General features: G+C 38.9%; 1 protein-coding gene across 2 annotated transcripts in view; it reads right to left on the bottom strand.

Moving 5' to 3' along the window:
* Positions 1-409: 409 nt before the first annotated feature.
* Positions 410-23,971, bottom strand: part of LOC140477284 (annexin A13-like) — a 56,434-nt gene continuing 32,872 nt past the window's right edge. For both annotated transcript variants that reach the window (XM_072570879.1, XM_072570880.1), the window contains exons 3-11: positions 14,827-14,921; positions 14,107-14,277; positions 12,903-12,936; positions 10,244-10,323; positions 8,501-8,569; positions 7,959-8,060; positions 5,441-5,516; positions 2,383-2,495; positions 410-1,125 (exon numbers count right to left, since the gene is read on the bottom strand). In XM_072570879.1, coding sequence (XP_072426980.1) covers positions 1,006-1,125; positions 2,383-2,495; positions 5,441-5,516; positions 7,959-8,060; positions 8,501-8,569; positions 10,244-10,323; positions 12,903-12,936; positions 14,107-14,277; positions 14,827-14,921 — 860 coding nt within the window. In that variant the 3' untranslated portion in view covers positions 410-1,005. The remainder of the gene's footprint in view (positions 1,126-2,382; positions 2,496-5,440; positions 5,517-7,958; positions 8,061-8,500; positions 8,570-10,243; positions 10,324-12,902; positions 12,937-14,106; positions 14,278-14,826; positions 14,922-23,971) is intronic.

Here is a 23,971-nt window from a genome sequence, read left to right as displayed (position 1 = left end):
AAGGAAATCAAATTTACGGAACCAATATTGCATTGGACATTATGATTCTTATTGATGTACCATACAGTGTTGTATGTCTTTCTTAACACTGAGTTATACACAACGTTGAATTTCAAATTTTGAAATCATTACAATTAATGCTGTTATGATGGAAAGCAATTGGGTTAATGTACATTGCTTCTAAACAGAGGTCACGTAGTGCAGTGGATACTGTCCTTGCCCCTAAGTCAAAAGCTTTAGGATTCAGTCCTACCCAAGGACTGGATAGCTAAGGAAAGTGTTTTTATTACCTGGCTAAGCTGATGGAGTACCAACTTGCAATCAAAAACAGAAATTGCTGGAAAAGCTCAGCAGGCCTAATAGCATCTGTGGGGATAAATCGGAGTTAACATTTCAAATTACTGGACCTGAAATGTTAACTCTGATTTCTCTCCACAAATGCTGCCAGACCTGTTGAACATTTTCTGACAATTTCCATTTTTGTTCCTGATTTCCAGCATCCACAGTTCTTTCAGTTTTTACCAACTTGCAAATCGTTCCAATGCACACCAACGGCAGGTGGTAAGAATGGGAGAGATTCCTGGTCAGCCATAGAGCCTCTACCTTGCTATAACTCTCTAAAACTCTGGACGGCAATATGTATGATGCCACCACCAATCAGACTCCACGAATGATCTGTAATATCAGGTTCTAATCATAGAATGATACATAGAATGGAAGCCATTTGGCCCATTGTACCTGTGCTGGCTCTTTGGTACAGTAATCCACTTAGTATCCACCCCTCAGCTCTCTGTTCATTTCTCATGAAAGTAATCTAATCAGTTCATTATTTTTCCCCAAAAGAAATACCTTCACAATTTTTTTTAGAAAGCAATAATTTATGGTAGTATTACACAGGTGGCCATCTCAAATCTAACAACCAACATGGCTTTGTACATTGCATGTTACTGAAGATGGGACACCTAAAAATATTGATTAAAACGGTGTCACAGGATTGATTGCCTTTTATTTTATCAAGGCCAGCAGAACTTTCTGGAAATCGCCAGACGTCTCAGATTTGACTGCTTCTGCCAGAGATATCTTGTACATCTCCTGATACCTCTCCTTAATGGATGGAAGATCAACCTGTTTCAAATAAAAAATTAAATTCAATTTTTTTATACATAGTGGGTATGATCTAAGGCTACCAACATTGTTATAAATACCATCTGTGGTTAACTGAAGAAGTTTAAGAAAAGAGAAAACTTAAGCAAAAAGCACATCACTACATAAAGATAAGTGGTAGGTCAGATGATTGATCAGAATATAAAGTATTACAGAGAATGGCTAAAAGATTAATCAAGAGGAAGAAATCAGAGTGTGAGAAGAATCTCGCTAGGAATTTAAGAACAGGTAGCAAGAGTTTCCACAGGTAGTTATTAAGAAAAAGTGACAACAAGTAAATTTAATGGTTGTCCTCCAGAGCATGAACATGGGGAACAATTTGTATAGTTAATTTATAAACTCTGTCAAGTTAGATTTATATGAATTACTGGAATTCTTTTCATGTTTCAAACTGGTGACTATTCAATCCCATGCCAGTGCTTCAGTTTTACATTGACATGCTGACATCCACAAAACCTCTCTACATATAACTGAATAATTAACAGGTTTATCCAGCTCAGCATGAACATGATTTAGAATGAAACAGAAAATTCTGAAAATACTCAAGGTTGACAGTATCTATGGAGAGAGAATAATGGCATTAATAATTTTGGTTGATGACCTTTCATCAGAGCTGGAAAAACGTTAAGCGGTACAACAGATTTTTAACAAATACAGAGTCAAGGAAAGGAAAGAATATAATGTGTGAAGGTCTGTGGACTCAGGAGATAGTGCAAGGCAAAATGAGAAGGTAATGGACAAGTAACAAAATTAAAAGTTGTGACTAGAGCAAAAGCAGAAACATGACTAGCATCTGCTGTCTGAAACAGAAGGGGGCAGAAGGTATGATTTGAAATTTGTTCAAGTCAGTGTAGAATCCAGGATTCAAAGTGCCTAAATGAAAGATGAGGACTTGTTCTTGAAGCTTTTTTAGAGCTTCATCGGAACAGGGCAGAAGGCCGAAGGCAGCGAAATAAGTATAACTGTGAAGCAGAGAATTGAAATGACAGGCAACTGAAAGCTCAAGATAAAAACATTAGTTTCCATGAATCATAGGTTAATTTATGATTTTTTTAAGCATCTGCTCGGAGTTTGTTGTTGGTCATTTTCCTACTGACTAATTTAACTGGGTAATGGTTCACATGTTAATGAGGTTTCGCAAATGGGCCAGTGAAAGCTCTTCTCATGTATATTCCATATTTCTGCTATACAGTAAGCCAAGTTGTTTCTCCATGTTACCTCTGAGCGAGATACCACGATGCGAATCAGTGTGTCCTCATTGGTTCCTGCACCTTTCATTGCTTCATGTAACACCTCGGCAAAATATGCCTGACAGTCCTTTGTGCATTGAGCTGGTGGACATAAATGGAAAAATACGAAGTTAGGGATTTGTCAGTTCATATTTTTGTATATAGAATGTGGGCACCGAAGGCTGAGCAAGCATTTATTACCCATCCCTAATTGCCCAGAGGACAGTTAAGTGACAACCATATTTCTGTGAGGTCTGGGTTCACAAGTAGGCCACACCAGGTAAGGACAGCAGTTTTCCTTTCCTAAATAACATTAGTGGTTACATGGTTACTAGTAGGTTAGCTTTATATTCCAGCTTTTTAATCCAAACTTTTATTGAATTCAAATTTCACCATTTGCCATCGTGGGATTCAAACCCATGTCCCCCAGAACATTGACCAAGAGTTTGGGACTACTAGTTGAATGAGATAACCACCACACTACCACCTCCCCCAATTTAAACTCTCTGAAGACATTGGCTGTACACTAGATGTATTTTTTCTTAATCCTCTGTTGATACTCATTACCATCTGCAATTGCAGAAGGTAGATGGCATTTATATAGTGTGATTGTGATCCCTGGATATTCCAAAATAAAACTTAGGAATTGGATATGAAGTGATACGTTACAATGTAGAAAATGGGACAGCTGATTTATGCACAAAATCCCAGTAATGGCCAGGCAATAATGTTCAGATAGTCCTATCTTTAGGTTGTAATTGATGATCACCATTTACTAGGAGATGAGGGAGAACCCTGCTAATTTTGCGTCATAACGCTGCCATGGGAATGTTTCCATTCATCTGAGAGGGCTTCCTTATCACTTCCCTGCAATGAGATCATCAGCGTCTTGTATTTTCAGTCCATCAGCATATCCTTTTAGTCCTTTCTCTCGCATCTCACTTATGAATGTAACTAGCTTTTTATTGGAAGGAACATTCGCAAATCACTGCAGCTACTCATCAGAGGTGACTTTTACATTCTCGCAACTCTCCTGAAATACCTGTGAAATTTATAGGTGACTGTCTTATTTTATGACCTGCTGAAAAGAGATTAGTGTTGCCAAAGCTTATCATCTTGAACTTACTAGAACAGACACAAAAATGTCAAATTTCAAACACTATGGGAGTTGTATAAATCATTGTGGTGTTTGAAACTTGGCATTCTTGAGTTTGTCCTGATGAGTGCAAGACAAAATGTTTCAGCAATAATCAAGCCCTGTTATAAGCGATTACAGTTATGGTTCCTATTTTTGATTCACCCCCATTCCCCCCAAAACAAGTGAAAATGTCTATGTCTATTGTAACAAGCACTTCCATAACTTTAAAGGCCTCTATAAGGCCACCCTCAGTTTCTCTTTTCCAGAGAAAAGCCCCTCCAATTTATTATTGAATGTTTTGTCTTAGCTACAACTTATCATGCTCAGAAATCTTCTTAGTACTTTCTATATTGCCTCAATATCCTTTACAGAGTATGCTGTTGTCCCCATTCCTAATGGAAAGTGTCTCTGCACTCTTGACAAGATGATTACACAGTTGCTGATAATTGTGGATTAGCTATCTCTGCTTTTTGTGCCAGCACACTCTCCATCCGCTATTGGTTCAATGACGCATCACTATTGTATTGGCAGCTCCTCAGCCTGTATTGCAGAGGAGCTTCTCTGCCAAATAGTTTGCTTTTTAAGTACAATTTTTAAAATTCTGTCATAGGCTGTTGGTATTTTGGGCAAAACCAGCACCTAATGGCCATTCTAATTATCTTTGAGAAGGTGGTGGTGAGCTGCCTTCTTGAAGTGGGATAGTCCATGGGATTTCGATAAACCCATTTAGGGAGGAAGTTCCAGAAATTTGACTCTTTCCCAACTTTTAGTTAAATAATTTTGGCAGTCGTGCCTTTAACTTTATATACTTTAAATTTGAGAATTTCCTCTTCAGAAAAATATATATTTTTAACAAGTCTCTGGGTAAATAACACTCACAAGAACTCAAGAACTAAGAATAGGAGTAGGCCATTCAGCCATTGAAACCGGCCTGCTTTTGACAAGATCATGACTGATCTAATTATGGTCTCAGCTCCATTTTCCTACCTGTGCTTCATACCCTTGATTCTCTGATAAGAAAATTTATCCAACTCATCTGACTCTGCCTCCACTGCTTTGTGAAAGAGAATTCCACACACTAAACACCTTTTGAGAGAAACTTGCTGCCACAAGAAATAATTGTATTCAGTAGCACGCGTTTCAGAGGAAGTTAGATAAACACATGAGGGAGAAAGGAATAGTGTGTGATGAAGAAGGTGGGAGGAGACTCATGTGGAGCGTAAACACTTGCATGGATAAATGGGATGTTTATGTGCTTCTTTGTAAAATATCAGAATGGCGTAAAACCAACATTCCTTGCCAGTGAGTTTGATTTTAATCACAGAAATGAGTTTAAAATTACACACTACTTCTGAATATTTCATTTGTTCTTGACTATCCAAGTTAATGTTTGATAAATGATTTAGATAATTCTGGTACATCAAACAGCATCCTCTAAACTTTTGTCTGTGACAAAAATGCAAACAAATAAATTATTTCAAAATCAGAAGGAAAGCATCTAGTCATCCTTTAACATAACTGATGTTGCCTTAATATAAACTATATCTTAGGTGCTCAAATGGTCATGGTCAGCACACCACAGCCAAGCAGTAGTGAAGGTATAGATAGATTTTTGCTGATGAGTGCATTAAGGATTACAAAAACAAGACTTGCAAATGGAAAGACTCTACAGATCTGATTAAATGGATGTATTGTCTCAAAGGACTGAATAGTCTGCTTCTGTACTGTTGTGCTGCTGCATGATACGCTGCATCACTGAGCATTGATCTTTCAGTCTGTTTGCTCAATGTGATAATGCAGCAACAAATTTGAAAGATATTTAAGAAATAGAGAAAATTAAACTCATTTCTCAGCATGGTGTTTGAATTGTAAAGGCCCAAATTATTAGCATTGTTTAATAAAACCTCACCAATTGTTAGATAGGCCTTCTTCAAATCGCCTGATGTTTCTGTTTTGATCACTTCCTCAATGGCTGTACCATAGAGCTAAATAAGAGAAATAAGAGAATGAAAAAGTATAGTTGCAGCTTCTGTTAGATAATCTGTCAGTAGTTATACTATACTTCCAGCTGTTATTCAATACACAATCTCACAAAGTCAAAAGGGTACAGGTTCACATCCCTTTCTACAGACCCGAGCAATAATTCCAGCTTCGCTTTCTCGGTATGATATTGAGGGAGGGTTGCAATGGTGGAGGTGCTGTCTCTCAAATTAGGTACTCTCTCAGATGATGTAAGCAATCCCATAGCACTAAAAGGAAGGGACTTAAGTTGTTCATCCTGCACAATATTTTTCCCTCAATCAGTGTCACTGAAACAAGTTGTCATTGTTGTGGTTGTGACAAAGTCAGCCAGGTGGACCCTATAGAGTATGAGTTCCCTGAGTGGGGCTGTTAATCTGGTCTAATCAGGGAGCCCTGGCTGACAGGAGTGCTAGAGGTTCTGTTAACTCAGAGCTAGCTCTGGGCAAGCTGGATTAATGTCAAGGACTCTCCATCTTAAGTAAAGGGTGACTTGTTGATGGGATATTGGCCTCTGTGGAGTTATTTCAGTCATCTTCTCATTATTGTTTGTGGAAGCTTCCTGTGTGCAAATTGCTGCCCCATTTTCTACAGTACAACAGTTACAGTAAAAGCAATGGAGAAGGTTAACATTTGATAAGATTATAAACCTTGCACTATCTCTTTTGTTATTTAATCATCTCTGTCTTCTACCCTATCACAGATGTTCCTTTTTGTTCCAAACCCAGGACAGAAATTGCTTGCGAAACTCAGCGGGTCTGGCAGCATCTGTGGGAAGAAAGCAGGGAAGGGTCCAATGATTCTTCATCAGAACTCCTTTTGGATTCTGTTTTTAGCTTCCCCCTTTTATGTGCCTCAACCTATTACATTGTTTAACTTTTCTAAGTTCTGATGAAAGGCCACTGACACAATACAATTAGGAAATTTTTCTTGACCCTAGAGTGATTTGGCATGGGCAATGGTGAGAAAGCCAAGAAAATACATCAAGGATGAAAAATCAGAATCTCAACATCAAGTAACTAGTAGTTACCTAGTGGCAGCAGTCTTGGCCCGGCCATTATTGCTCTCCTCTCCACTACTCCAGCTATCAGCACCTGAAACGCAAAGTGTGGAGCCAACCTGCCTTTTCTGGCCATGTCCTCAGTGATAATGACCAAGTACCACAGTGTGATGGGCAAGTTCTTATCATGCAGACTCTAAAGTGGTGAGCAGTTTGACTTTAAACATGGAGCCAATATTGTGCTTCTGTCACTTGATTGCTCAGGTAGGGTACTGAAGAACCTGGTTGCATAATTAATGAGGTGAAGAATGGAAGATTGCATATGCAAAGTCACTCTGAACCATGGAAAATCGGGTGCCAAGAATCTCAGTCAACCAAACACTTGAACTGAAAATAGGAAAATTCTACTCATTTGCTTTGTTTCTCTCACCACAATATTGCCCAACCTTCCAGAAACTTCCAGCATTTTTTATCTTTAGTTCAGATTCACACCAGTCAGAATGTTTGTCATTCTAACATTCTCAAAGTTATATAATAATTATTGAAGTCAAATAATGGATAATAAATGGATAAAATAAAAGGAAGACTTACATTTATATAGCACTTTCCAAAACCACCTGGTGTCTCATAGTATTTTATAGACAAATAAATATTTATGAAGGTTAGGCATTGTGGAAGCCATAACAGCCATTTGGTCACAGCAAGCTCCCATGAACAAGGATGTGATATTGACCAGATGATCTGTTTTTCAGACGTTGATTGAGGGATAAATATTGGCCAAGGACACTAGGGACAACTCTTCTGCTCTTCTTTGAAATAGTGCCCTAGGATATTTTACATCCACCAAAAAAGGTAACCAGGGATCTAGTTTAACATCGCATCCAAACACCACACCTCTGGCAGAGGTAGTGTAATGGCATGTAAGCAAAGGTTTTTATGCTTAAACACTTATGAGCAATCAGAAAAAAATATGACTAACAGGGCTACCATGACAGGAACTTGATCCCAGCAGCAATTTCTCATTGAATATTCCAATTTTCATTTTGGTCAGGCACTTCAAAGCTAAGACAGCAATAAATATTTCTAGTGGGACTAACTGTTGAGCATAAATTTCTTGTGCAAGAGATGAACTTCACAGTCACATGACCTGGAAACAAACAGCAGACATTCAGGAGGGAGGGGTTGATACAGTGGTAATTATAAAAAGTTATTAACTGAGTATCTGTTACTTTTTGTATCTATTACTTTTTGTATCACACCTACTGACTCGTTTAGTGTGAAGAAATGTTAATTAACTTCCCTCCTAAATGGCCTGGCTCTGAATTTAAGGTAGTGTTCCTTCATTCTAAACTCATCTGATTTTATACAAAGGTAAGTTGGAACAACTGACACAGCAAATTATACTTACTGTTTCATAGGCTTTAAAAGTAGCTCTTAACTGCAAACAGTTCCTTTTTGTTAAAACGGTATTAAATGCCAGTTCATCTGTGCCCCAGCGATTTTCGCCAGCCTGTGAATAGTAATAAGCTTTTAATTTGAAAGTGATAGCTAATAATATCTTACCATAGATAGGGAGCTATAGTTTTAGTGTTAATATCATTTGCCTAGTAATCCAGAACTAAGGCTGACACTGTGGGCACATGAGCTCAAATTCCACATGAGAGCCAATGGAATTTAAATTCAATTATTCAATTGGAACTATAGTGTTAGTCTCAGTACTGTTGGTCATGGCAACTATTTTCAATTGTTGTAACAAACAAGTCTGGTTCATCTGTGTCCACTGCAATTCCTTCCAGATCTAAGTACTGACCTACAGCATCCTGATTGACTCTTACTGCATTCTTGAGGGTAATTATGGACAGACAACAACTTCTGCACTTGCCAGTGATACCCATATCCATGTAAAAAAGAAAGTCCATAAATTGTTTGGATTGTATTATGTTTAGTTACCTCATATAACTCTTTTGCATCTCGTTCAGCCAGGTTTACGTTGACTTCAATTCCTTCATCTCTGTTAGCCTACATTTAGACAATTATCAACAATGTTAGCCAAGTTAATACTTTATATTAGCATATTTTTAAATGCACAATGCAGCTTTACTCTGTACAGTTGGAATGATATGCAGATAAGGGTTGTTATATTGAATAATACAAGAAACATGTGGTCCAAGCAAATGGAACCAAAACATAAGAACCATTGTCTAATCTTCTTGCTGTGTCAGCAGGAACATTGATTTCAACAACCTCAAGCCTTAATCATATCTTTTAATTACTGGCTGATTATCCAAGTATTATTCACATTCCAATTTGAATTGTCTCCTGTACCTTTTGATAGTGTCAGCCGTAACAATTTTACTGATAAGTAACTGATAAGTAACAATTTTACTTATCAGTCACAAAGTTCCAGTTTCAAGTCCTACTCTAGCAGTTAAGCAGAAAAGTGAGAGCTGATACAGTACTGAGGGAATGCTGTATTGTCAGAGGTATTACTGTTTGGCTGAGAAGTTAAACTAAGGCCCTGCCACCAATTCAGGTGGATGTAGAAGATTTTATGCCATTATTCTGAAGGAGAGCAGGGGAATTACCCCTAGTACTCTGGTCAATATTCATCCATAAAGAAACATTGTAGTGCTAAGATGTTTTCAGAATCATTAAGTGACCTTTGGTGAAACTTTCACAAATTTCAACTCGATCAATCAATATTGTTTTCATCCTGTGGCCCCATTACCTTGGAATAATTCTGTTCTCAATTTTATTGGTTGTCTTACACACAAATTTTGAATATATTTTCCCCTTTGAAATGTTGTTTTAAACTTCTAATCTCTGTTGTTTTCATTAGCTGTTTTCAGCCTTGGCACCTCTATATGTACAGTTTGGCAAAACAACCACAAAGAGCGATGAGGGAATGTGTTTTCTGGAGGTTGATGTTACAATTGGAATAATGTGATAGCCTCCTTAAGGCCCATGGGATTCACTAGTTAATGGCCTTGTGGAGCTTGTTGAGTATGTTCCCTTGGTAACAGGCAATGGCCTGCCCAATTGAAACTCATCAACTGAGTCCTAAGCAGATGTAGCAAGCATGATGGTACTGTCCCTACCCTCAGTCCAGAAGGCCTATTTTCAAGTCTCACCTGTTCCAAATGTTGGTTAAAAAAAAATTAACTGACTAGCCTACGTATGCCTTGAGTATTGGTTCTATTTTAATGTTCAACAATAAATTATGCTCCTTTCCAGTCAGGTTTCCTGGCTTATTGTAAATATGCAGTCAAAAAATGTGATGAAAATAGCTCAGTGGTAATTTTCAAAGGGGAATTGCATAAATATTTGAAAAGGGGAAAGAGCTACAGTGTTGTTGGTTAGGAGCAGTGGGATTAATCGAATAGCGACATCAAATAGCTGGCATAAATATAATTGACTGAATGGCCTCCTTTGTGCAGCATAATTTCATGATTCTATATTATTGCTCTATATTCATGTTTGTAGTGAAATTTCAGGGGTTCATTTTGATGGACCATTTTTGAATAAAACAATTTATTTTAAAAAAGACAAATCTCTTTAATTTTATAGATTATTGTATTAGTTGAATCTTTAGCTTGTCAATTCTTTTACTATCAATTTGCACATTGAATGGAGCATTTATGACTTGAAATATCTTTGTCAGAGCAGTGAGTTAGAAATGCTGTTTATACATACCTCAAGCAATGACAGCAGCAATTTCCTCAGCGTGCCACTGGTGTCACCTTGAACATCAATTGTTAGATCATTTGAAAACACTGCCAGGACAAAGGAGAAAGGGTTACCATGTGCAATACTGTTAAATATGATGTGAAATGATTAGAGTCACGGAGTCGTACAGCATGGAAACAGACCTGTCAGTCCAACTCATCGATGCTGACCAGACATCCCAATCTCATGTAGTCCCATTTGTCAGCATTTGGCCCATATCCCTCTAAACCCCTCCTATTCATATACCCATCTCAATGCCAATTTGAAATGGAAGAAAAGGAATTGTTGGTGCCCTTTCATCAGTAGATTCCCCCAAGCCATACCTAAGCTGAAATTGCTTCCTTTCTTGAATTTGTTTTTCCTCCCCTTATCATTACCTCCATCTTCTTCCTTCTGGTACTTTAACGGCTTCCACTTTTGTGGCCTAGTCCTTTAGTTTACACTATAGATGTCTAATTCCTCTAAATCCGTATTTCCCACTAGGATGGTCTGACGGCTTTCCAATACTTCTTTAAAAGAGGTCCAACGGTCCTCACCCACTATCATCCTCCTCTATCTGCAAGAAATTGTTCTCACGTTGAACAAGTTCTCCTTGAACTCCACTTGCATCCTCCAAATAAAGGTATTGCTCTGGAAACCTAGCTGGATGACTGCCTTTTTGTGAGACATTCAGAACATTTTTTTTTCCGGTCTTGCTCAGGTGCACTCCCTCTTCTCTTTTTCCAGTATATTAATGACTATATCACTGCCATTTCCTGCTGAAACCTGGATCCGGAAAATTTACTTCATTTCAAATTTACCCTCTTTCCTCCCTTTCACATGGTTCATCTCTGACTCCTCCTTTCCCTTCCTCAACTTCTCTGTCTCCATTTCTGGGGGTAGGCTATTGATCAATATCTACTATAATTCCACTGTTAACCACAATCATTTTAACTATACTTCCTTACCACCCCATTTCCTGTAGACTCCGTTCTATTCTCCCAGTTTCTCTGTCCACATTGATATGGCTTTCTTTTCCCTGTATTGAAGATTTCTTGCATCACGGTTGTCAAAACTCTAGAATATATTTGTCCCATTTCACACTGTTCTCTTCTCACCCCTTTCCGCCCCCCCACTCAGATATATTAGCACAAGAAACCAAACATTTATCATAAGGTGAGTTTAAAGATGTTTCTCAGATGTGATGTTAAACTGAGTCCCTGTCTGCCTTTTTAGATGAATGTAAACAACTCTATGGCACGACTTTGAAGATTCTCCGTTGACCATTGCTTGCCCCTCAATGATCACACTCCAACTGGAGGTTGTGTTGTAAAATTACAAGTAGTCAATCACTTAAATAGCATCGTCGCTATCACTGATATGAAACTTTTAATTCCATAATTACTCAATTAATTGAATCTGATTTGCAAACTGCTATGGTGGAATTGTGAATGCACATCTACAGATGTCAATGATTCACTAATCCAGCAATGTAACTATTGTACTATCACACTCAAATGCCCAGGGTACTGAAGGTATGCAGTGAACAGCTCAGACAATTAGACTTCTGCACTGAAACAGTGAAAATCCTTGGCTGTGGTTTAGCTCTGGTTTACTAAAAGTTAGATGGTAAATGAAATATTGATGCAAGAACTCATGCCATGATAGATACTCCAGAACTCCAAACCAGGAATATGCAGAGATCATTTGGCTGGAATTCCTCTTTAAATCAATGAGAAATGTAATTAGGCAATCATGTAAAGCAGTCATTTTGTTCATTTTCACCCACCCACCAACTTTCCTAACATCCTGCTCCCAATCTGTTAGCATTCCCTTCAAATCTAGAATACAGTAAAGAATCAAAAATTGGACATAGAACAGCATATCTGACTTCCAGAATCATCAAATGGTTACAGCATAGAAGACGATACCAATTCTCAAAAAGTGCAATTGTCTCACCTCCAAACTTTCCCATTAGCCCTGCAAGTATTTTCCATTAAAATAATTATCCAATTCTGTTTTTAAAATCATATTGACGCTGTCTCTCAGGTATTCCACATGCTACCCAGTCACTGCATGGTCGCCTTTGGTTCTTTTGTCATTCATCTTAAAAAGGTATCCTCTGTTTCTCAAGCCTTCTCTCAATGGGAACAGTTTCTTCCTCAACCTCAAATTACTTTGAACACTTCTATTAAATATATTCTGAACCTTCTCTCCTCAAGATATCCTTGTAAGAGACAGGGATAGAAATAATGGAACAAGAATAAACTATCTTGCCCCATAAATGATGTGAAGTTTGGAGCCATTTGAACTTGTTTGCCCTTGTGCAGTAATACTGTTATTTGAAAGATGCAGGCAGCCTTGGCATTGGAAGCTTTGTGATTGCCAGAAATTCATTACATTTGATACAGCCTTACATGCATTTAGGGAAAAGATAGACAGCAGGCCATAGGATAATTGTGCACTATTATATACATAATATCCATTGAATCGAATAAAAAGAGTATCTTTCCCCTATGCACTGAACAAGAAGAGATCAAAATTTGAAATTTTAATATCATTTTAACAGAATTACATATATTTCATTCTAATGTTATTACTTAATTAGTAAATGTAAGTGGCTTTCTTTTTTGAAATTAACACTTACTTTGCTTGTATGCTTCTTTGATGGCTGTAATTTGCTGAAAAGGAATAATAATAGACTAATAATTATATCTTATAAGAGGTTTTGATTTCATGTAGCGTTTTTGATGAACAAAATAAAGGCAGAAAATGTTGGAAACACACGGTAGGTCAGACAGTGTCTTGGAGTGCAGGAAAAGGAGCGATTAGCCCTTGAGCCTGTCCCATACCATTCAATGAAACCGTGGCTGAACTGTTTGTAAACTCCAGCCAGCCACCTCTCTGAAGAGAGAAGCAAAGTTAAAATTTCAGGTTGATGCCTGAACAAGATCTGTTTGAAGTTAGAAGTGACCAGCTTTTGAGTTGATGCAAAGTCAGGGAAAGTTTGTTGGGTTTGGGGAATGGTGGTGTCCATGTTTGGGGAGAGGGACATTGGTGCAGGAGAGGAAACAAGATGCATGCAGGGAAAATACAAAATGGTCTGTGATAAAGTAGAGGATGAGAGTAACAAAGCAGAAAAAGGGATGATGGTGCAAGGCAGAAGGAGGTGACAAAATTAACAAGAAAAAAAAGGCTCCAGAAAAGCAGTTACTGAAGAGCGAATAGATGCTATGGTTAAGAGCTGAAGGTATTAAATTCAGTGTTAAGTTGGATGGCTGTAAAGTGCCTAATTGAAAGATGTGGTCCTGTTTCTTGTGCTTACATTGAGCTAAAGACATAGAAGTCAGAATTGTAGTAAGGAGGAGAACTAAAAGGACAAACAATGTGAAGTTTTCAAACTGAACATGATATTCAACAAAGGGCTTATGAATGTGAGGTTCTGTTTAGCGTTATTCATCTGATGGATTAGACTAGCAAAACACTGTAGATGCTGGGAGTCATACATAAGAACAGAAACTAGAAACTCTACACGGTTAGCAGTATCGCTGGTGAGATAATGAGCTTAAATTTCAAGTTCTACTGAATTCATTAAGGTAAGGTGGTGTTGGACGTGGGGTGTGGGGCTGTGTACTGGAATGGAAAAGTTGCAAACTTATAGGTTTAAGAGCCAGGGAGTCCAAATTCAATTGCTTGCCAAGGAGCCAGCACAGGAAAAATGGACTGAATGATGCTCTGCTATGCTATATGATACTGTGTTGCAGGTCTTCATCTTTCCTGAAGTTTAATTGGAGTCACAATATATTCATAAATAAATATAACTTATCGATATAGTTCAAATTTAAGCATACTGAGTTGGCCCGTGTGCAAAGAATCTCAATGAGCAATTCTTCATTAGTTCCAGCTCCTTTCATTGCCTCCTTCAGCAACTTGGCATCGAATTCACAGGGACGGTCTAGCATGGCCAAAATTGTCTTTTCTAAGCACCCGCTCAGATCTCCTTTTAGCACTTTTTCCATATCCTAGAGAAAAACAGGAAGAAAAATAGATATTCCACTGTGATTTTCCTCCTTCCAGGTTTCTTTGGGGAATATTAAATCACATTATTAACTTCCTAGTCCACCAGGTTATAACCATCATCTATGGATACATGAGTATGTGGGCAATAAGCACTTGGACCTCCTCAGTTGGAAAGCAAATTTTTAAATTCATTAATGGGATGTGTGATGTCCACTCACAAAGATCTTAAGAAGATGGTGGTGAGAGACCTTTCTATACTGGAGCAACCCATCTGCTTTAGGTACACCAATAGTGCTTTTAGGAAGTAAGTTTGAGGATTTGACCCAGCAATGAAAAAGTTTCAAATGCAATGAATGAACAAATTTGAATGAAATAGATTTTGACTTTGCACCATTTACTTCAATTGTGTGAAAATCTCCCCTTTAGATTTGGGCATTAAATGTGTGAAACAGGAGTGCACAGTTTAATGTGAAATTGCATTGGTTTAGCATCCATTTATCATGCTAGCAGTGTATTAAATTTCATTTCAGCCTTGTCACAAGTGTACTTACTTTTCCATACAAAGCTCTGTATTTCTCTTTTATCTTTTGTCTCTGTGCTGTTGTACGATTTGCAAGGATTTTGATGATAGCAACTTCATCTGTTCCTAAAAGTAAAATAGCAAATCATGTGGATGAGTTAAACAGGGACACTAATTATAAATTATGTCATTCCACAGAACTAAGATTCAGGGATTGTACAATTGAGATGATTAAGGGATTTTATAGGGTAGAGAACACAAAACTTAAGAACGGTGGGGCGGCACTGTGGTTCAGTGGTTAGCACTGCTGCCTCACAGCGCCAGTGACCCAGGGATGATTCCAGCCTTGGGCGACTGTCTGTGTGGAGTTTGTACATGCTCCCCATGTCTGTGTGGGTTTCCTTCAGGTGTTCTGGTTTCCTCCCATAGTCCAAAGATGTGCAAGTTAGGTGAATTGGCCACACTAAATTGCCCATAGTTTTCGGGGTGTGTAGGTTAGGTGCATTGTCAGGAGAAATGTAAAGTAATAATGTAGGGGAATGGGTCTGGGTGGGTTACTCTATGGAGGGTCGGTGTGGACTTGTTGAGCCAAATGACCTGTTTCCACACTTAGAGGATTTGAAATTCTAAACATACGAAATAGGAGCAAGATTAGGTCATTCAGCACTATAAACCTGCTCAAACATGTAACAACTTAATGGTTGATCATATATCCAACTATACCTCCTCATATTATCTCCATATCCTTTAATTCCCCCAGTTACAAGCTTCTGAGTTGAATATACTCAGTTACTGAGAATCCATAGCTCTATGGGATAAAGCATTCCAAGTATTCATAACCCTCTGAGTGAAGAAATTTCTCTTCCTCACAGTCCTAAATGATTGACCTTTTATCCGGTGACTGCCCTTGTGTTCTAGATTCCTCAACTTCGGGACATTTCCTCAACATCTACCCCTTCAAACCTCTTAAGATTTCTTTTTGTTTCAGTTAGATAACTTCACATTCTTCTAAATTCCAGGGCACATTGACCTAGTTTACTCAAGAGTGAGAGAGTCTATTGCCTCAACTGAGAAGAGTCCACTACAAGAAGTCAAATTCTTAAGATTAAATCCAGACCCAGGAGTGACACCAGAAAGTATCTCTTTCATTCTATGAGTTATGGAAATCTCGAACTGTCTCCCCAAAAAAGTATTGAGGCTGGGAATGAACTGAAATTTTAAAAACGGTGAGTGATAGATCTTGTTAAGTAAGTGTATTAAGAGTTACAAAGCCAAGGTGGCTAAGTGGAGTTAAGACTAGCCATGACCTCATAAATAGTAGAACAGAATTGAGAGGCAGAATGACATCCTCCTATTTCTGAACTCCTAATTACTCTGTTTTATAGCTTTACAAAATAAAATATTCAGCTTCCAACCTGTCAGGATATTCTGCACCAACCAATACACAAAATTTATTATCAAAATAAATATTTATATTTAAGATTTTTGTGGCTGATTGACATACAGTACATTAATTAACAGAGCATGATCATTGAGAATAGTCTTGATGAATTCAGTAACCTTAAATTTTATGCTAATGTACAGTACGCTAAGAGTATTCTGAAGACATTTACATCCATCAGAATCCACTACAGCTTCACTTACATCATCAGTGTAGTGAGCTGTTGAGGAAAGGGACAAACAGAGAGATGGGGGTGCTCTGTACCAGGGAGATGAGGAGGATTGCAGTCAAAACACTGACACCATGGCTGCTTATGTTTTGGGTCAGATATCTTGGCTAGGGAAGAGATGTTCAGGCCCATAGAGATGATGCGCAGAGATGTGTAGATGGGCATATTGAAGTTTTGAGGGGGAGAGACAGACATTCACAAAATGGATGAACAAACATCACATAACTTAAGATTATGAAAATTCATGTTTCAAGACTTCCAGAGACTGGGATGAATGTAACATGGTACTGCACTGTGGTGACATGCTGTTTTACATTGATCACTGTTTGAGTTCAATTTCTTCAGGGTTTTATTTTTTGATCAGTGCCAAATTTCAGTGATTATGTAATTTTTCATTTTCATTGTTAATTATTCACTTGTATGTAACTTTTGATGCACAGGCAATGTATCCACAACAAATTTCCAAATAGGCAATAAATTATAAGTTGAATGGAACTAAAATTAAAGGTAAGTAAGTTTAGAATATTTTGTAAGGGCACTTTATTCAATCAAGATCGATAAATTGTGAAATACACTGACAACAACAACTTAAAATTATACAGTGCCTTTAACACAGCAAAACATCCTGAGATGTCGAGCAACTGTGTAACGAAACAGAATTGATGCTGAGCCAAAAAAAAGGAGAAATTAATTCGAACCATTGATCAAAATCTTGGTCAAAGACTGTCTTAAATGAGGAGACAGAGGTAGAGAATCAGAAATATTCAACACCAACAACATGCATTATATAGCACCTTCAATGTAGCAAATAATTTTAGGGTCAATGCTGTATAAACATTTGACACTAATCCATGTATAATCTAACAGTAACATTTTGAGAGTGTTTTCAAAGAAGACAGGAAAGCTGAGATGTCAAGAGGTTTGGGAGGAGCCGAGGGTTGTGAAGGGGTCAGATTCCAGATCTTAGGGCCTTGATAGCTAGAGGCATGAAATTCATGATAGAACAATGAACATTAGTGATATACAGGAGGCCAGAATTAGAGGAATTCACCAAAGAAGATAACAGAGACAGAAAATATTGGTATTATTCAGAATGTGTTTATTCTTCCCAGTGAGACCTTACAGGAAGCAAGTGACAGGGACCATGATAGAATGGATAATAAAAGCATGTTTCTGGACATGAGAGGCTTGTACTAGGGGTACAATCTGAAAATCAGGAACGTATAATATGAAACAGAGGAAGATTTTTTTTCCCTTAGACAGTCATGATTCTTTGAATTTCTCATCCACATAGAGCATTGGAGGCAGATTCATTGAATGATTTTAAGACAGAGATAGATAGATTTTTGATTATCAAAGGAGTAAATGGTATTCAGAACAGGCAGAATGTGAAGTTGAGGCTGCAGTCATACCAGTTATGCTGTTGTTGAAAGACTGAGCAGTCTAGTTCAGTTTAATGGCCTACTCTTGCTCTTAAATTATAGCAATGTCATTGGAAGGGAAACCAGAAGTATTGTTTTTAAACTTTTATAAATGGCTTTCAGGTTCCCAAATATTTTAGGAAGTGACTGAAGAAGGGAATGGAAACAGAGAGTGTTGGAGAAACACAGTAGCTCTGGCAGCATCCACACTGTGGAAAAAAAAGTTAATCTTTTGAGGTCAATGACCCTTCATCAGGTGACGAAATATATTTCAGATTTCCAGCATCCAAGGCTCTTTGTGTTTGTTTTAGGAAATGTAAAGTTTATTTCCGTTTAGGACTTTGTTAAACAAAAACTCTAACTGTAAGGAGACTTGTTTGATAGCCTCATGATATTGATAAACCACAGCTTTTATCTAAGTTATTCCAACTAAGGTGCTTATGTACCGATAGTCAAGAAAGATGCATATATTTTTGCATGGTTTAGGAAGATATGAAAATATATTTGCAATAAACTGGATTAGCAACACGCACCATTGCTGACCTCTATTGTTCATTAAGCAAAGTACAACTGCGGTTTCTTCCTCAAGCTGTCTTGACATTGTGTAACAACGAACTTGTGTAATACCATTGCGGACGTATGAACTATGTCTGCTAATGTTGAGAGGGGTTTGGCTTTTGTTTCAATTCAATAAATGAAATAGTTGCATTTATATAGCATTTTTCATGATCTCATATTGTCCAAAGTGTTTTATAGCCAATGACACATATTTGAATTACACTCATTGTTATAATACAGGAAGTTTGCTGGTCAATTTGTTCACAGCAAGATTCCTCAAACAGCAATGAAATAAATGATAATCTGCTGTGGTGACGTTAGTTCAGGGATAAAAATTAGTCAGAACAGCAGGAAGAACTCTGCTTTAAATATTGAATCCTATAAACTAAAGCCCTCTCAGGTGGTTTTAACACCAGGTCCAACAAAGGGCAACTCTTAGAGCACAGCACTTCATCAATACTGCACCCCAGATATGCTAGCCTAGGTAATATGCTCAAATCTCTGGAATGTTATTACAAACCCATCTCCTTCTAAATCAGAGGCAAGAGTGCTCCCACTGAACCATGACTGACACCTTTCATAAGTGGCAAGGTTGAAAATATATAGTTGAAAATATATGTCTCCTTGTAAGCGTTAGTTTCGACAATTGTTCTTTTTGCTATTGTAGCGAGTGATATAGGTTTAGAGTTGAGAATACTGGGGTGGCCTTTTATCACCTTAAACAGTCAGGAAATTACAATACAGATCGCTGTTTGTTTTTAACAGGGCATATGTAAAATGGATTAGTGGTGCTGGAAGAGCACAGCAGTTCAGGCAGCATCCAACAAGCAGCGAGATCGACGTTTCGGGCAAAAGCCGATTTCGCTGCTCGTTGGATGCTGCCTGAACTGCTGTGCTCTTCCAGCACCACTAATCCAGTATTCGGTTTTCAGCATCTGCAGTCATTGTTTTTACCTTGTTGATATGTAAAATGGGTCAGGTTAGGGTTAGGATTAGTTAAACCACTCCAGGGCTGACCACTCCCACACCAGGTGGGTGGGTGCTGAACTCAGCTGCTTTCAACTGCTGTAGATCTTACAGGGACAATATTATAAATATTTATTTTGATTACACACTGTGTGATGTGAAGAGGAGGCTGGAAATAATGCAGTGTGACCCCATTTTAATGCCTCAATCTAGATGTCACTCCAGAGTCAAAGAGTCATAGAGTCATACAGCACGGAAACATACCCTTTGGTCTAACATATCCATGCTGACCAGATATCCTAAACTAATCTAACCCCATTTGCCAGCATTTGGCCCATGTGCCTCTGAACCATTTCTATTCATATACCCATCCAGATGCTTATTAAATGTCGTAATTGTACCAGCCTCCACTACCTCCTCTGGCAGCTCATTCCCACACGTACTCCCCTCGGTGTGAAAATGTTGCCTCTTAGGTCCCTTTTAAATCTTCCCCTCTCACCTTAAATCGATGCTCTCCAATTTTGGACTCACCACCATGACGAAAAGACCTTATCTATTTACCCTATTCATGCCCCTCATGATTTTATAAACCTCTATAAGGTCACCCCTCAGCTTCCGACACTCCAGGGAAAACAGCCCCAGCCTGTTCAGCCCCCCCGTATAGCTCAAACCCTCCAAATCTGGCAACATCTTTGTAAATCATTTCCGAATACTTACAAGTTTCACAATACCCTTACTGTAGCAGGGAGTCCAGAAATAAATGGAGTACTCCAAAAGTGGCCGAAACAATATCATGTACAGCTATAACATGACCTCCCATATCCTAGACTCAATGCACTGACTAATAAAAGCAAGCATACCAAACACCTTTGTCACTATCCTATCTACCTGCGACTCCACTTTCAAGGAGCTATGAACCTGCACTCCAAGGTCTCTTTGTTCAGGAACAGTCCCGAGGACCTTACCAATAAGTGCATAAGTTCTGCCCTGTTTTGCCTTTCCAAAATGCAGGACCTCAAAATTTACTAATTTAAACTCCATTTGCCACTCCTTGTCCCATTGGCTCATCTGATCAAGATCCCGTTGTACTCTGAGGTAACCTTCTTTGCTGTCTACTACATCTCCAAATTTGGTGTCATCTGCAAACTTACTAACTATACTTCCTGCGTTCACATTCAAATCATTTATATAAATTACAAAAAGCAGTCGACCCAGCAGTGATTGAGTAAAAATTTGGACAGGTAAGAGAGTTGGTGAGAGCTGGGAGATGAGCGGCTTCAGTTGTTGAGCAGGAGGGGCAGGAGGACAAACTAAAATGAGCACCTGTCAATTACAGGCTCTTGATGCAACCAATCATACCTCAAAGTGTAGTACATTGGGCTGTATCCAACAACAATGATATAGAGATGCTGGTGTTGCACTGGTGTGGACAAAGTCAGATGTCACATGACATCAGGTTATCATCCATCAGGCTTATTTAAAATCACAAGCTTTTGGAGCGCTGCTCCTTCGTCAGGTGAAGACTATAACCTGGTGGCATGTAACATCTGTTTTTGTCTACCAACAAAAGCAAAGCAAGGATTTAAAAGAGCTTCACAACATGTCAGAAATCAGACTGATCAACACTGCAGACATTGCTGCTTCAGAGTTCATGATGGCATCAGTGGTGGACAAGTTGTTGGAGGGAATCCTGAGGGACAGGATTTACATGTATTTAGAAAAGCATGGACTGATTATGGATAGTCAACGTGGCTTTGTGCGTGGGAAATGTATCTCATAAACTTGAACTGAGTTTTTTGATGGAGTAATGAAGAGGACTGATGAGAGCAGAGAGGTGAATGTGAACTATATGGACTTCAGTAAGGCACTCGAAAAAATTCCTCATGGTAGACCGGTTAGCAAGGTTGGATCACATGGAATACAGGGAGAACTAGCCATTTGGATACAGAACGAGCTTGAAGGTGGAAAACAGAGGGTGGTGGTGGAGCGTTCAGACTGGAGGCCTGTGACTAATGGTGTGCCACAAGGATCGGTCCACTACTTTTCATTATTTATGTAAATGATTTAAATGTGAATTTAGGAGGTATAATTAGTAAGTTTGCAGATGACACCAAAATTGGAAGTGTAGTCAACAGTGAAGAAGGTTACCTCAGAATATAATGGGATCTTGATCAGATGGGCCAAGGGGCCGAGGAGTAGCAGATGGAGTTTAATTTAGTCAAACGTGAGGTGCTGCATTTTGGAAAGGCAATTCAGACCTTACCATCCTACACTTAATGGTAAGGTCCGAGGGTGTTGCTGAACAAAGAATCCTTGGAGTTCAGGTTCATAGTTCCTTGGAAGTGGAATCGCAGGTAGATAAGATAGTGAAGAAGGCTTTTGGTATGCTTTCCTTTATTGATCAGAGCATTGAGGATAGGAGTTGGGAGGTCATGTTGCGGCTATACAGGACATTGTTTAGGCCACCTTTGGAATATTGTGTGCAATTCTGGTCTCTGTTCTGTCGGAAGGATGTTGTGAAACTTAAAAGTGTTCAGAAAAGTTCTACAGGGATATTGCTAGGTTTGAAAGGTTTGAGCTATAGAGAGAGGCTGAAATGGCTGGAGCAGTTTTGCCTGGAGTGTCGGAGGCTGAGGGGTGACCTTATAGAGGTTTATAAAATCATGAGGGGTATGGATAAAGTAAATAGACAAGGTCTTTTCTGTGGGGTGGGGGAGTCCAGAACTAGAGGGCATAGGTTTACAGTGACAGGGGGGAAAAAATTAAAAGGGACCTGAGGGGCAACTTTTTTCACGCAGAGGGTGGTGCTTGTATGGAATGAGCTGCCAAAGGAGTGAGTGGAGGCTGGTACAATTGTTACATTTGAAAGGCATCTGGATGGGTATATGAATAGGGAGTGTTTAAGGGGAAATTGTTGGCATATGGGACTAGATTAATTTAGGATATCTGGTCAGCATGGACAAGTTGGACCAAAGAGTCTGCTTCCATTCTGTTCATCTCTATGACTTTATGTCTCTATCCCAAAATCTTATCTTGTGATTCGTGGGAAACCCTGTCATAAGATCTCTTGGCACAGAAGGAGGCCATTTAGCCTATGTACCCATGCTTGCTCTTTGAAACTACAAGTCATGTAATCCCATGCCCCCCAATCTTTCCCCATATAACCCTGCAAATTAATCCTCAAGTAGGTGTCTGATGATTCTATTCAAGTACCATGTTACAAATCTTAACAGCCCTCAAAATGAAGGAACTTCTCCTCTGTTCCCCTTAAATTCTTTTGTCAGTTATTTAAACTATGACATCCAGTTCCACGCCAACTTGCTGACAGAAACAGACAGTCCCCATTCACTCCTTATATCAACTCCCTTATCTTTGATACCAATGTTAAACCGTCACCTGGAATTTCTTCCACTGAGATCATTAAACAAAAATCTGTGGTCTCTGTTTTTAATATTTTTTATCTGGTTCTTCTGCAATGAGATTTGGAATTGGAGGCATCTGCTCGAAGTGCCTCAACAAGTTTTGCAATGATTCTCTGCGTGTGCATTCCTATCAAGTGAGACATTTGGTTTTAACTGCCAGGGTGAAAGGAAGTCCACTGATGATTGATGTAACAATGGACTACAAATATGACATATTCAAGCATAAATTTGATGCTGTAGCCAATACAACCCAAAGAAATGTTGGCTGGAAAGTGGAACTGTTTTTTTGGGCATGCTTTGGTCTGTTTGCCTGCAATGCCTCAATCTCATGAAGTGTAACCCAGTTCCATACTGCAGCTCTCCAAATTACTAGCAACAAAGTACTGGTGATGAGATCCTTATCCACTCCCAGTAAAACAAAGCTCGAGTGCTGGAGAAATCTGCTTGCCTGCCATGTTTCCTAATTAAGAACAATTGCTTCATTACCTGTATGGTGATTGGAGTTATTCTAAACACAGTGACATAGGGAGAGGAGGGGGCTATTTAGTCTTTCCAAACTGTTCCATCATTCAATGACAGCACGGGTGATCTATACCTTAACTCCAGACAACTGCAATGTCTCAGACTTCACAAAAATCTATCAATCTCGATTTAAAATGAAAATTGATCAAGCATCACTTGCTGTTGGAGGAAGATAGTTCCAAATTTCTCACAGTTACTTTATGTGGAGAAATGTTTCCTCTGGTTGAATTTCATGGCTTGAGGTGGGGAAAGGGAGAGATTGAGGTGGGGGTGGGGGTAGCATGTTGCTTGTGCCACTGTTGCAAGAGTTGGCCAATAGCTGACAGACCTAAGAAGTGCCCATCCAGAAGCAATAATGCATTGTCAGCCGGCTAAATGGGCAGAGAGTGGCATCCACCTCCCTCGGTTTGAACAAGTCTTGCCCTTGACAGCCACCAGCTCTAGCAGTCCCCAAGAGTGGTGGGTGTTGTTGGGACTGTATCCAAGATAATGTATGCAGAGTTTTGTTGGACTTCAGAGCAGGATTAGTCAAAGGCAATTAAGGTAGGGCAGGGTCATGCAGTCAAAGGAGGCAGGATGATGGCAGCTGGGAGGAAAATGGCATGGAGGCCAGGTGA

Source organism: Chiloscyllium punctatum, chromosome 5 (genome assembly GCF_047496795.1).
Source record: "Chiloscyllium punctatum isolate Juve2018m chromosome 5, sChiPun1.3, whole genome shotgun sequence".
NCBI classification, from domain to species: Eukaryota; Metazoa; Chordata; class Chondrichthyes; order Orectolobiformes; family Hemiscylliidae; genus Chiloscyllium; species Chiloscyllium punctatum.
Note: the sequence above shows the minus strand (reverse complement) of the source record. Positions and strands in the feature narration are given on the sequence as shown.